Genomic DNA, 14,854 nt, shown 5'->3' on the forward strand with positions numbered 1-14,854 from the left:
TCTACCGAGGATCAAACCTGAGACCTGGGCATGTGCCCTTGACCGGAATCCAGCGGACAACTTGTGGTGCATGGGATAGCACTCAGACAACGGAGCCACACCAGCCAGGGCAGGAGCTAAAGTTTTCACTGATGTCGCTTTCAAACACTGGCTCTACTTTTAGCTCTCATGGTATCTCTGATCTAGATGCCAGTTTCAAAGAGTAATGATGTTGTTGTAACAACTTGGCTAGAAAGATGTGCACATGAAAGTTATCTGGTTAGGCTGATAACTGTCTTCCTCCCCGTTAACTCCTCAATGAGACAAAATTCAGTCAGTAGGCAGGCCTACCTGAGATCTCTTAGTGTCACTTGGCAGAAGCAAACTGCCTGTATTTACACTGAATGTCCGAGTCTTGGTTTTCACTGGTTCATTTGTTTCCCGATAAAGCCTAATTGGAGGAGGTTTGTGAGCCTTCTGGACCATATTATAAATGCCAACAGTGAATGCTGTATCTTTGTTGAGCTTAAACTTCAACCTGGAGGACAGAAAAATAAAAAAACATAAACTTAAACAGTGGTTCTCAACCTTCTGGCCCTTTAAATACAGTTCCTCATGTTGCGACCCAACCATAAAATTATTTTCATTGCTACTTCTCAACTGTAATGTTGCTACCGTTATGAATCGTAATGTAAATATCTGATATGCAGGATGGTCTTAGGTGACCACTGTGAAAGGGTCGTTCGACCGCCAAAGGGGTCGCGACCCACAGGTTGAGAACCACTGGACTAAAAGATTATACTTTCCTATCTAAATTCCACAGGGCACCCAAGACTTAAATTGTGTTACTCTCTCTTATATTCTAAATGAGCCCTTAGAATATAAATATAACTCATTTTAATAATACAATGGAGTTTGCTGTAATACTATCTCAGGGTCTATGCCACAAAAATTAGTTTCAGAATATATTAACTATGTAAAATAATGATAAAGAATATACTGCCTAGCCGAAACCGGTTTGGCTCAGTGGATAGAGCGTTGGCCTGAGGACTGAAAGGTCCCAGGTTCGATTCCGGTCAAGGGCATGTACCTGGGTTGCGGGCACATCCCCAGTAGATGTGCAGGAGGCAGCTGATCGATGTTTCTCTCTCATCGATGTTTCTAACTCTCTATCTCTCTCCCTTCTTCTCTGTAAAAAATCAATAAAATATATTTAAAAAAAAAAAAAAAGAATATACTGCCTAACCTATGTGGCTCAGTGGTTGAGTGTCGGCCCATGAGCCAAGAGGTCACAGTTCAATTCCAGGTCAGGGCACATGCCTGGGTTGCTCCATCCCCAGTGGGAGGCATAGAGGAGGCAGCTGATTGATGATTCTCTCTCATCATTGATTTTCTATCTCTCTCTCCCTCTCCCTTCCTCTCTCTGAAATCAATTTTTAAAAAATAATTATTGAATAAGCTTATATTAAAAAAAGAATGTACTGTAATAAAAATGATTACTTTTACTGAGTTCAGTACTATTCCAATCCCTTTACAGCTATTCATTGTCATAATAACCCTACAAGTACTGTGTTGATTATCTGTTGTTTCTGCTTATCTAGTACCCTTCCCCGCCTTTTTAACAATGAAACCCCAATTTTTCTTTGGGAACCACCCTTCCCCCACTGCAGATTTGGGGGATGTTAATCAAAGTGCTATGTCCTCCCCTGGTCACGTGGTGGATATATCTGACCCAGACTGAAGCCATCGCACCGATTCTCTTGAGCGTCTGGGTCCTAAGCAGTGACCAAAGGAGGACATGGAGGGAGGGATGCTTTCTGATAGTAGCGCCTAGAAGACACTGTCATTAGTTCTTGCTACCTAGATTCCTCGTGCCACTTGGGTTCCTACACTCCCCACCCTGTTCAGAATTTTGCTTGATTATATTGACAGTAATCAAGAGTCCGTTTCTATTGTTTGCCACCCATAAACCTTATTATAGTCCTTTTTACAGATGAAAGCATTGATGCTCAGAGATGTTACCTAACTTGTTTAAGGGCAGACAAGTAATAAAAACTGGTGTTCAAACTCTGGTATGTCTGATTCAACACTCGTATACGTATCTATTATGACACATTGCTCCAAAATATTCATACCAACATCGTAAGAAGCAATAGGACCTCTAGAATTTAGTAATGACAATGTGCAAAATATTTACTACATGATATTGTAAAAAAGGCACAACACAAAAATAACCCATGTTATGCATTCTTCTCAAGCACACGTGGAACATTCTCTAGGACAGACCATATGCTTGGCCACAAAACAAGTCTAAAAAGACTGAAATCATACCAAGTATGTTCTTTAACCAAAATGGAACTAAGTTAGAGATCTACCATAGAAAGAATTCTGGGAAAACCTCAAATGTTTGGAAATTAAACAATATACTTCTAAATAATCCAGGAGGTTAAAGATAAAATCACAGGGAAATTTTAAAATTATTTTCAATTAAATGAAAGTGAAAATACAGCCCTAGCTGGTTTGGCTCAGTGGATAGAGCGTCGGCCTGTGGACTGAAGGGTCCCAGGTTCGATTCCAGTCAAGGGCATGTACCTTGGTTGCGGGCACATCCCCAGTGGTGGGGTATGCAGGAGGCAGCTGATCGATGTTTCTCTCTCATTGATGTTTCTAACTCTCTATCCCTCTCCCTTCCTCTCTGTAAAAAATGAATAAAATATATTTTAAAAAAAGTGAAAATACAACATACCAAAAGGTACAGGATGCAGCTAAAAAGTGTTCAAAGGAAATTTATGGCTTCAGAGATCTTTATCAAAAAGGAGGAGAGAATCAGATTAATAACCCATCTTTACTGTAGTGGAATGTTTAGGAGTATTGATTTTAAAGAAGAGAACATATTTAAACAAGTTACAACTAGTTCAAAGGTATATTGGTTCACACGGTGGGAAGAACACTGCTTTGGGACAGAGTCCGAACTAGAAATGTTGGCTCCTGGAACAAGCAGCTATTATGCTTCCAGATCAATCTGGTAATGTATCGTGAGTACCAGTAACAGATGGCATTACTAACAACACCAACCATTTGGTGGCTTCCTATTTTAAATTATTCTGGCTGACTCAGTTAAACTCAGTTGTCTAAAGGCTGCTGACAATAAATGTAACCAGTTAAAAAAACTGCACCGTCTTCAAAGTAATTTTTTAAAATTGCTGTGTCCTCTGAATTTTAGTATCCTGGGAGAGAGCACTGGCCAGTGTGGTCCACTCACACCTCAGGCTTCAAGTGGCCTTGGTTCTATTTCTCTCAAATCCATTACTCCCCGTACCCAGTCTTAAATGTTCACATTTATGCATTAAGGTACCTTTCGACCTTGAAAATATCATAACTCTGAGTTAAGATAAAGTCATAGCCCGACCTATGAACCAGGAGATCCTGGTTCGATTCCCAATGTGGAGCGTGCAGGAGGCAGCCAATCCATGATTCTCTCTCATCATTGATGTTCCTATCTCTCTCCCCCTCTCCCTTCCTCTCTGAAATCAATAAAAATCTATTTTTAAGAAGTTACAGTATAACATCATAGTTTACAACCTCATGGCTTATGTCATAACTTGTCACGGAAAATATGGAAGCTCACAGTGCAAAACAAGTTGCTTAATATGTTTAACTTCATCTGAAATGTCTTAAGGTTAATAAGTGTTATTAATGGGTAGGTTTCAATCTATTTCAAAGGGTTGTCATTAAAGATTAAATAAGTTAATTAATATATTCACAAAGAATTTAAGACCATGCCTGGCACCCAATAAACATGCAATAAAGTAATTTTACTATTTGGTTATAGCAAGAACAAGCGTAGTAATTTTCTAGGTCTTCGGCCTAAAGCATTATTAGTCCTCAAACAGCTTCAATGTATTATTCATACCAAGTACCCTATAATAATTCTACCACAAAGTAGTAAGAATAGCTAACATTTATAAATAATTACCACGTGCCAAGCACTGTGCCTAGGTTATTCCATTTAATCATCACGGCAATCCTATAAGGAGCTATCAGTTTTGCTCCCATTTTACTGAGGCTCAGAGAAGTTACATGCCTTGCCTCGGGCCACACAGCAGAGGGGCCAGAACTAGAATCCAAGCAATCTCCCTTTAATTTATGCATCCTCACCAAAATGTGTAGTACCAGCATGTCAAACTCAAAGGCTAACCTGAGCCAAATAAAGGAGGCATATAGCCAGCAGGCCACAAGTTTGGCATGCTTGCTGTAGTAGGTTTCCAAATTGTGGTAACAACATGCTGTCATTTCAGAAAGGAGGAAGAGGTAACAGGGGCTTGAGGAAAGAGAAGCAGTTTCTAGGGGGAAAGGATAGCAATGACAACACTACGACTGCAGCAATGAGTGGGGTCGTGGTTCCTTACAATGCCATGCATCCTCTAGTACAGCGGTTCTCAACCCGTGGGTCGCGACCCCTTTGGGGGTCGAACGACCCTTTCACAGGGGTCGCCTAAGACCATCGGAAAACACATATATAATTACATACTGTTTTTGTGATTAAGCATTATGCTTTAATTATGTTCAATTTGTAACAATGAAAATACATCCTGCATAACAGATATTTATATGAAGATTCATAACAGTAGCAAAATTACAGTTATGAAGTAGCAACGATAATAATTTTATGGTTGGGGGTCACCACAACATGAGGAACTGTATTAAAGGGTCGCGGCATTAGGGAGGTTGAGAACCACTGCTCTAGGAGACTACCAATAATCCCTTGAAAACTGCTCAGAAACCACCAATGGTCATATTCCCCTGTATTGAGGAAACTAGTCAAAAATGAAAGCCTGATGCCCTTAAGAAATGCTAAGGAGCCCTTAGGATTCCAATGCCAAAGTTCGCTAAAAAAGAGATAATCTGCCCTGGCTGGTGAGCTCAATGGTTAGAACATCGGCCTGGGCACCAAAGGGTTTTGGGTTCAGTTCCCAATCTGGAGGCATGCAGGAAGCAACCAGTCCATGTGGTTCTCTCACATCAATGCTTTTCTCTCTCTTTCTCTCTCTCTCTCTCCTTCCCTCCCTTCCACTCTCTCTAAAAAATCAAAGGAAAAGATATCCTCGCATGAGTTAGTAGCCAGGGAGATCAAAGCTATGCATTACTTAGGATAAGTTAGAGGACTTAGGGGCAGTTGGCGCAGGCTCAGTGCCCACCTGCTGAGTGGGCGCTTCCTGGTCTCCTTGGCTCGGACCTTCCTCAACAGGTCTTCTAGCTTGCTCGACTCCTTGAAGTGAACCCCTAGGTCATCATCCTCTGCTGTGCTGATGACATCTCTGTAGAATAAGGATATGTCAAAGCCTCCACGTTTCTTCAGGTGCATCAAGTCAAGGAAGATACCTGGGGCAAGGACAGACACAAGTGAGGGGAAACAATTGTCAGCAAGACATTTTTGCAGTTAAGTTCAAATATGCTTTTTAAAGATCCCAAAAAGCCGAAACCGGTTTGGCTCAGTGGATAGAGCGTCGGCCTGCAGACTGAAAGGTCCCAGGTTCGATTCCGGTCAAGGGCATGTACCTGGGCTGCGGGCACATCCCCAGTGGGGAGTGTGCAGGAGGCAGCTGATCGATGTTTCTCTCTCATCGATGTTTCTAACTCTCTATCTCTCTCCCTTCCTCTCTGTAAAAAATTAATAAAATATATTTAAAAAAAAAAAAAGATCCCAAAGAGCCTGGCTGGTGTGGCTCAATGGTTGAGCGTCGACCTTTGAACCAGGTCACGGTTCGATTCCTGGTCAGGTTTGAAGGCTCAATTCCTGGTAGGGGGGCATGAGGGAGGCAGCCAATCAAAGATTCTCTCTCATCATTGATGTTTCTATCTCTCCCTCTCCCTTCCTGTCTCTGAAATCAATAAAAAATTGAAAATAATAAATAAATGAAGGTCCCAAAGAACTTAGGCTGATTGTTAACATTTTAGAAATCAGAGAAAGTGGCTAAGGGAGCCAGCTGTATAATGACTTCGGACAACATATTCAAATGACTGCCATTCACAGTAGCATTAAAATCAAGAAAATCTTGCTCCAGTAGAGTCCTTTAGATTGCTAATGGCCTGCCCATTTTCACTGGGAATGTTACACAAGTGTCTCCTCCAGCTACATGTTATTCTTTCATTTTACTCTGAATGGTGAAAAGCAAATGTTTGACATCAGCTATACAGAAGCAATAAAATTAAGTGCCAATTTAAAAGAACGGGGGAAATACCGACCTGTGTCACGGAGATCCCCAGCTTTGGTCCTGGCCCGGCTGGCTTTGGCACTGTCATTGCCATGGGGGTCATCTTCATTGGTGAACAGCATGATCCTCTTATGGCTCATCTTGAACTGGACATCGCTAAAGAGGTTGGCACAGACCCACAGCACTTCACTTAGTGAGTAGTCACATCCATAGCCAATCAGGTCTTGGAAATGTTTCTTTCCCTGCTGCCCTTTAAACTGCGCAAGCTCTAACACTCGTTTAGCACCTGATCAGAGACAGGGAGTCAAATGGGCAGAAAAGTCAGTGTCAATGGACACCTTTACAAGACCAATGGAAGGGCCTAAGGTCCATTGCCACCACGCTGTTTAACCCATACAGCAAAAGTCCACATCCTAAGAAGAGCCCCCTACTGCAGGAAACCATACTCTTAGTCAAGGTGTCATCTGCTGCCTTCTCCACATCTCTTTGTTCAGGGAAAACATGTAAGGGAAAAGTTAATCTTAGAAACACTGACCTGGATTATCCAGCTCCTGTAAGACATAAATATTTTTGAAATTCACTGAGTTTTTGTCCTTCTTGGTACCATAGAACACCACTGCCAAGAGATCTCGATCACTGCTTATGATTTTACTGGTGTACACACTCTGGATACACTGGAAAAATAAAAACAAAAATTCAATTAATGTTTAACTACTTACCACTAAACTTAAACTCCGTAAGTGCCTGGCACATATTGGTGCTTGATATATATTTGCTGAATGTATACACGGCATTAGAATAAGGTATGACCTCTACCTTCAGGAAATTCATGAATCACTGAGAGTGACGGGCAGATATATTACACTATAACAAAAAGCAGAGTGCAGTAAGTATATAATAGAAGTATAAGCAGTCCTTACCATAAGAAATCAGAAATTTAAAACATGCATATACTCAGGGAGGAAACTGCTATATGGGAAAAGCCCAGTAATGGAATCAGAAAACCTGGGTATTAGTCTCACTGCTGTCACACACTAACTGGCTGGGTTTTGGTCAGGCCACTGACCTTTCCTCAAGTAGCTTGATACTAAGAAACAGAATTTACATTTATAAAATAATTATTTGTATAAAAGGTTTAAGCTAACAGTAAGTATATGTGACCTGAAAAAAAGTCGTAACTACTAACAGCATTTTCTACAATACAATTTGCTTAATTACACGATTAAAAACATCAGTATACCAGGAGAGGTCTAGCTACCTTGAAACTAATGTCAGCACCTGGTCAATCGGTGTCTCTGAAGAGTTGGTCTGTCCTGGCAGCCTATGTAATTCTGGGGACACTGACAAAATTAAGTTTCTGAATCTGCAAAGCTGGGGACTAAACCAGCATGGTGACACCTCCATGTCCTGCCTGAGCTTCTCAGCAGCCTTCCTCCACAGCAATTCTCTCATTAAATGCAGAGACAATAATCTGCAGGCAAGTATTCATTTCTACAAACACTTCCATCTATTTTTTGAGCAGTCTATAAATACTTACAAAAATTAGGTGAGGCCTTCTTATAAAGAAATAAAAACACACACAAAAGAAAACTAACATCGAATTACAGAAAATGTTTTTTCATTGCTTCTTATCAAATATACGAGACTCTAGAGCAGTGGTCCTCAAACTTTTTAAACAGGGGGCCAGTTCACTGTCCCTCAGACCGTTGGAGGGCCGGACTATAGTTTAAAAAAAAACTATGAACAAATTCCTATGCACACTGCACATATCTTATTTTGAAGTAAAAAAACAAAACGGGAATAAATACAATATTTGTATTTGCATGTGGCCCACAGGCCATAGTCTGAGGGCCCCTGCTCTAGAGGCCTGGTGCACAAATTCGTGCACAGGTGGGGTCCCTCAGCCTGGCAGATCAGGGTTGATCAGGGCTGGCTGGCTGGGGGAGGGACTGCAGGAGGTTGGCTGTGGGAGTGCACTGACCACCAGGGGGCAGCTTCTGCGTTGAGCATCTGCCCCCTGGTGGTCAGTGCGTGTCATAGCGACTGGTCAGTTCAGTCATTGGTCGCTTAGGCTTTTATAGATTGACTATGCTCATCTGTGAATGTCTCACTTATTCGCTACATAATACTACATTTTCTTCTGGGTTCTTTAGGCATCAAGGATTCCTCGAACCCTTTGAAACTACATGTAGAACTGTGAGTGTGTCCTTCTGGGGAGAGGGACATAGTTTTCATCACATTGTAAAGAGAGGGCTGTGATCCCAAAAAGGTTAAAACAGTGCTCCTCCAAACCAGCAACATCAGCACCACCTGGGAACTTGCTGGAAATGCCAATTCTTAGTCCCAGCTCGAGACCCACAGAATCTGGGGAAAAGCCCCGCAGTCCATGCTAACAAGCCCCTGCAGGTGACTCTGATGTAGGTTAAAGTTTGCAAACCACTGCTTTAAAGTTAAGGATTGATTTTTATTAATTCTGTTTTTAAATGCCAAGATATTCTGATCTGCCAAATGCAAGAGCTGCCTGTATACAAATTAGAACATGAGAAGCTTGTTTGGTTCCAAACTCTAAAAATATGAGACCTGAGATATACAATAAATGTTTAGAAATTCTTTTCTATGAACAGCGACCTTTCTAATTGAAGTGTAATTCATATAACAAAGTTAATCATTTTAAAGTAAGCAATTCAGTTGTATTTAGTAAATTTATAATGTTGTGTAACCACCACCTCCATCTAGTTCCAAAATATTTTCACCACCTCCACAGCAAACGCCATATCCATTACACCATGGCTTCCCATTCCTCCCCAGCCACCCCCACCCTGCCCCTAGGAGCGACCAACCTGCATTCTCTATGGATTATCTAGTCTACATTTCATTTGTCTGGCTTCTTTCACTTAATATGTTTTCCATGTCCATTTACCTTGTGGCATGTATTAGTTTTTTCATTTCTTTTTATGTCTGAGTAATATTACGATGTAGGTATAAGCATTTTGTTTATCCACTTCAAAATGTTTTGGAATGAGACAGAAGTGGTGGTTACACAACATTGTGAATGACTAAATACCTTTGAACTGTACACTTTAGAAAGGTTAATTTTGTTATGTGAACTACACCTCATTTTAGAAAACTAAACTAGCCTTGGCCAGGTGCTCAGTTGGTCGGAACGTCGTCCTGTATACAAGAAAGGTTGCGGGTTCCATCTCCCGTCAGGGCACATGGGCAAGAGGCAGCCAATCAATGGTTCACTCTCACTCACTCCCTTCCTCTCTAAAAATCAATACAAATATTTTTTAAAAAACTAACTAATTCTCACAACGTGATATGGAAGATACTATTATTCTCTCCATTTCACAGATGAGAAAACAGATACCAGAAGGTTGGGCAACTCTTTGAATATTAACCAGACAGTTTATTAAGTGGCAGAATCAGAATCTGAGTACCTGATTCTGTTGGGTATACACCTGGGAGAACGGCTGGGTCAGATTGTAATTCTATATTGAATTCTGAGGAACTGCCAAGCTGTTTTGCACAGAAGCTGATCCATTTTACATTCCCACTATCAATGTATGAGGCTTCTAGTTTCTCCACATCCTTATTTTCCTTTTTTTTTTTTGTAATTATATCCATCCTAGTGGGTGAGATATCTCATTGTGGTTTTGATCTGCATTTCTCTAACGACTAAAGATGTTCAGAATCTTCTGTGTTTGTTGGCTATTTGCATATCTTTAGAGACATGTATATTCAAGTCCTATGCCCATTTTTTAATTGGGTTTTTGTCTTTTTGTTGTAATAATCTTTTTCAACCACAAGTAACACCCAACTTCCAAATATCACTTACAAGAGGACTCATTTCCATACAATAATTGCTGGAATGTCCTCTCTTCCTCTATGCTCCCATGTCTGCACAAGGAGCAGCCCATATCTACTACCAGGGCTAACGCCAAAGGTGGGAGCAATGTATTCCTAGTGTCCGGAGTTCAAACCCAGAATTAAATGGGCCTGTCCTCCAACACTGCCACACTTTTACACATAGCCATCCGGGGAGGCTAACCACTATTTATCATTCACAAACAAAATTTTCACACAGAGCCCATATTTTTAAAAGTAGTGTTAATACTTTGGGGTTTTGTTTGTTTTAAATAAAAAGGTAGTCTTACCTGGATGCTCATGTCAAAAGGAGTCATTTCATCTTCACCTTCTGACTTAAACATGGCCCTAGAAGCATCAACCAAAAAAATCAAACTATCTCTTCCTGAATAGGTGTATTCTCCTACAGGGAGGAAAAAAAGGAAGGAAATGCTTGCCCTTGTGTTCATATTTATGATGTTTATTATTTAAAGAGAACAAATAGAGAAAAGCCCATTAAGCAGAAGTATAGCCTGATGAATTATTATAAGACTAGAGGCCCGGTGCATGAATCCGTGCAGGGGAGGGGTCTGGGCTATCGAGCAGGGCCAGCCTGTGGGGAGGAGCCATGGGCAGTTGGCGGGCCGGCCCTGCTCCCAATTGAGGTGGGGGGGAAGGGGGACATCAAGGGGACGATTTGCATACTAGCCTTTTATTATATAGCATGAACACCCTTAAAACCACTACCCACAGTGAATCTTACCAGTCACCCAGAAGCCCTCTCCATGTTCCCTCCCAATTACAATGCTGAGCCTCCTCCTGATAGCATTGTCATTTAACCTAGTTATGAATAACTGGAAAGGAGCAAAGGGAAGGCCAAATATGGGCATGCGATTTGTGCAGCTTTGCCAGGAAGCTGCGGTTTAGATGCAGGACCAATGAAGTCTGGATGAAACGGGTAAGGTGCTTGTCTGTCAGCCACACCTGGGAACAGGTCATTAGCCAGAGGAGGTGTGACCACTGCAAGCTTGGGAAGTTTTAAGATATTTAATCTCCTAAACGAAGGAGCTTGCTCTTTTGTGCTCTTGCTTGCTGAAGTTGACTCCGGGCTTGCAGAGTTCTCACATTTCTACATTCACCCAAAGGGTCACAGCCATGTGAACCCCACACACAACGGATTAATAGATTGCAACTAGCCTAATGCTAAACTGGACCCAGCTTCATACTGGAACAGAAATTTTGGATATATATTATTTTCTTAAGATAAATTTTTAAGAGGTAGAATTTCCTAGGTCAAGGTAGAATTTTGTTTAAGGCTCTTGACACATATGTCATATTGTTTTAATAAAAGATGGGTAATTAAATTTATTGTATTAAGTGGGCTTTGCTTCTACTTCTACTGAATCCCCAGCTATACAGCTTCTAGGACTAGAATCCAATGGAAATGGGACTTTATAAGCCCAAGGATGTAATTCCACAAAAACAAAGCTTTCTACCATATCTCATCCTCCCATAGGGGCCTCTGGAAATTCTTATATCAGTGGTACCCCAAGAACCCCACTCCCACTAGCAATGGAGAAAGACCTTCCACACATTTATCTGGTAACATTCCCAAGAGCAGCCACTATCCTGACTTCACCTCCTTGTTTTTTTCTTTTTTTTAAAAAAAAATATTTTTATTGATTTCAGAGAGGAAAGGAGAGGGAGAGACAGAAACATCAATGATGAGAGAGAATCATTGATTGGCTGCCTCCTGTGTGCCCCCCACTGGGGACTGAGCTCACAACCCGGGCATGTGCCCTTGACCAGAATCGAACCCGGGACCCTTCAGTCCGCAGGCCGAAGCTCTGTCCACTGAGCCAAACTGGCTAGGGCACTCCCTATTTTTCTTCATAGTTTTCTCATCCAAGCAAACACTCCTACACACTAGTGGGTTTTTTTTTTTAATGTTTTTGAAGCCTCGTAAGCTCTAGCTAACCCCCTCCATCATTTGTCTCACAATGTACTTGTTGAAGAACCAGGATGTTGTGTCATGTGCAGTTGTCCGCCTTCTGGATTTTGCTGACTGCATTCTTTTGGTGTAGGTTACCACAGCCTCCGTGTTTCCTACCACGGACCAGAGAGGCTCATCACATGCCGGTTTTCTTTATTTTGGCATGGTTATATCAAGGGTGATGTTGTGTTCTTCATATGTCTGATGGTCTCCTTTTTTAACATTGCTGCTTAATGCAATAAATTTCATTACCCATCTTTTTTAAAAAAATATATTTTTATTGATTTCAGAGAGGAAGGGAGAGGTAGAGAGAGATAGAAACATCCATGATGAGAGAGAAGCATGGATTGGCTGCCTCCTGCACGCCCCCGACTGGGGATCGAGCCCTCAACCCGGGCATGTGCCCTTGACCGGGAATCGAACCCGGGACCTCCTGGTTCCTAGGTCGATGCTCAACCACTGAGCCACGCTGGCCAGGCTCATTACCCATCTTTTATTAAAACAGTATGACCATGTGTCAAGAGCCTTAAACAAAATTCCATTTTGACCCAGAAAATTCTACCTCTTAAAAAATCTATCTTAAGAAAATAATATATGAAAAAAACCCTTATGCAAAATTTTCCCCAATATTATTTATTAAAGTAAGAAGTTGAAAATAATTTAAATATCCAGCCCTGGCCAGTGTTCTCAGTGGTTAGAGCGTCAGCCCACACACCAGAAGGGTTGCAGGTTCAATTCCTGGTCAAAGGCATGTGCCTGGGTTGCAGGTCAATCCCTAGTCCCAGTCAGGGCACATGCAGGAGGTAACCGATCGATGTGTCTCTCTTACATCTATGTTTGTTTCTCTCAAGGAAATATGCAAAATGCCAAAATGCTAGTAGTTGTGTTAGGGTGATAGATTACATAGATTATAATAAATATTCTCTTTTTTCCACATTTCCTGTTTCTCAGTTTTAATAAAAACATTTTAAAGTTTTCAGACTTAAACTAAATAGTATACAGATACATGTATCCCTTATTTCTCTTTCTTTGTCCTATGTGTTAGTGTGTTGGCTGAACATATACCCCCAAACCTGGAGGTTATGGTAAGGGAATGACAGCTGTAACTGCGTTGCTCACGTTTACTCTGGTTGCTGCAATTACTATAGGAAGGCATTTCTATATTGAGGTACTAGGATGAGTAAAACTATATTCCTGGGCCCGGGACGGGCGGCTCAATTGGTTGGAGCATCCTCTTGTACACTGAAAGGATTCAGGTTTGATTTCTGGTCAGGGCACATACCTCAGTTGTGGGTTCAATGCATGATGGAGGTGCATATGGGAGGCAAATCCATTGATGTCTCTCTCTCTCTCTTTCTCTCTCTCTCTCTCTCTCTCTCTCCCTCTTCTTCTCTAAAATCAACAAAGACATAACCTAGCGTGAGGATTAAAAAAACAACAACATGCCCTGACCCGTTTGGCTCAGTGGATAGAGCGTCGGCCTGCGGACTCAAGGGTCCCGGGTTCGATTCCAGTCAAGGGCATGTACCTTGGTTGCAGGCACATCCCCAGTAGGAGATGTGCAGGAGGCAGCTGATCAATGTTTCTCTCTATTCCTCTTCCTTCCTCTCTGTAAAAAAATCAATAAAATATATTAAAAAACAACAACAACAACAGAAAAGTACTTTCCTGGAACAGGAAAAGGCTCACCTGAGCCATCTAAGGTAACAGAAGATGCCACTGCTCAGGGTCATTTACTGGAGCTCCACAGATGTCAACCTACCAGTCAGCGCCCAGCAAAAGCTTAAGCTGGAAATGCCCCATAGTCTAGCGCAGGCCGTGAATGAAAGAGCCTAGGGTAGCTCCGCAAAGTCCAAAGGGAGAAAGGTATCTGAGGTCCTCAGGGGAGGAGGGCAGGCCATTAGACAGCAAAGGACACCCAGCAGACAGGCAGGGAGAGATTCCACACACACAGCGGTACAGGTGACAGTCACCTACCCCCTGCTTCCGGGCCCTCCTCCTGCTCTTCTTCTTCATCGCCCTCGTTTTTGTAAAAAGACTCCCACCCTGACATGTTGGTAACGGGTCACTAGATGAAAGAAAGTTAAGTTCAGTACCGAGCAAATTTAAACCTAAAAATATCAATTCCTTTGAGATCTGTTCTAAGGGCCCGTGGTTACTCGTGAGGAATGTGGACGCTGGGTCCTGCTGCCTGGAGAGCTCTCGGTCCCCGAGACCCAGAGGTGAGTGGGCATCTTTCCAGCAGCCTCGCCTTCGTTATCCCTTAAGGCGGGGGCTCAGGGTGGCCACTCTGATGGATGTGAAAGTTCCGTTCTACCATGGGCACCCTCGGGACTTGAGGGATTCCCGCTCCAGGAGGCTCGGTCCTCTAGTGGACGCATCTGTCCTCATTCCGCCCCCAAATCCCGCTCAAGTCCTCAGCCGGCCATGCCCAGTGGAGTCTCAAGTGCAGGCGGGCCTCCAAGGCCGCGCGCGTGCCACCTGCCTGGGAGGCAGGAGCGGGAACCAGAGGCTGCCTCTACACTCGGGCCGCCCACCACTGGCCGACGCAGCCCTGCAGCCAGGCGAGGGGGACCCGGCCAACCCTGACCCGCCGGCAACACGCACACACGGACGCTTCCCGCCTACCTCGAGCGCAAGGAAGAGGTCGACTTGGGCTGAAGGTGGGGCGCCGGTATGCGCGGTCTCTCTTCCAATCAACGCCCTACGTCATCACGCACAGTGCGTACTTTTCCTGTCAAATGACACGCCCACTCCCACAAGCTGCTTTTCCTACAAGTCGCGAAGGAACGCCACCCGGTCTGCGAAAGCCCCGCCCCCT

The 14,854-nt window shown here is 42.8% G+C and overlaps 1 protein-coding gene across 2 annotated transcripts in view; it reads right to left on the bottom strand.

Annotated features, from left to right (window-relative positions):
• Positions 1-14,762, bottom strand: part of XRCC6 (X-ray repair complementing defective repair in Chinese hamster cells 6) — a 21,917-nt gene extending 7,155 nt beyond the window's left edge. Inside the window, exons 1-7 of one of the 2 annotated variants that reach the window (XM_006775962.2) lie at positions 14,662-14,762; positions 14,011-14,101; positions 10,352-10,464; positions 6,730-6,868; positions 6,226-6,480; positions 5,178-5,361; positions 331-517 (exon numbers count right to left, since the gene is read on the bottom strand). In XM_006775962.2, the coding sequence (XP_006776025.1) occupies positions 331-517; positions 5,178-5,361; positions 6,226-6,480; positions 6,730-6,868; positions 10,352-10,464; positions 14,011-14,086 (954 nt within the window). In that variant the 5' untranslated portion in view covers positions 14,087-14,101; positions 14,662-14,762. Of the gene's footprint in view, positions 1-330; positions 518-5,177; positions 5,362-6,225; positions 6,481-6,729; positions 6,869-10,351; positions 10,465-13,722; positions 13,966-14,010; positions 14,102-14,661 lie in introns of those variants that run through there. The other variant, XM_015571940.1, reaches the window with a different exon arrangement.
• Positions 14,763-14,854: the final 92 nt, after the last annotated feature.

This window comes from Myotis davidii, unplaced genomic scaffold (assembly GCF_000327345.1).
Source record: "Myotis davidii unplaced genomic scaffold, ASM32734v1 scaffold428, whole genome shotgun sequence".
In the NCBI taxonomy this organism is placed as follows: domain Eukaryota; kingdom Metazoa; phylum Chordata; class Mammalia; order Chiroptera; family Vespertilionidae; genus Myotis; species Myotis davidii.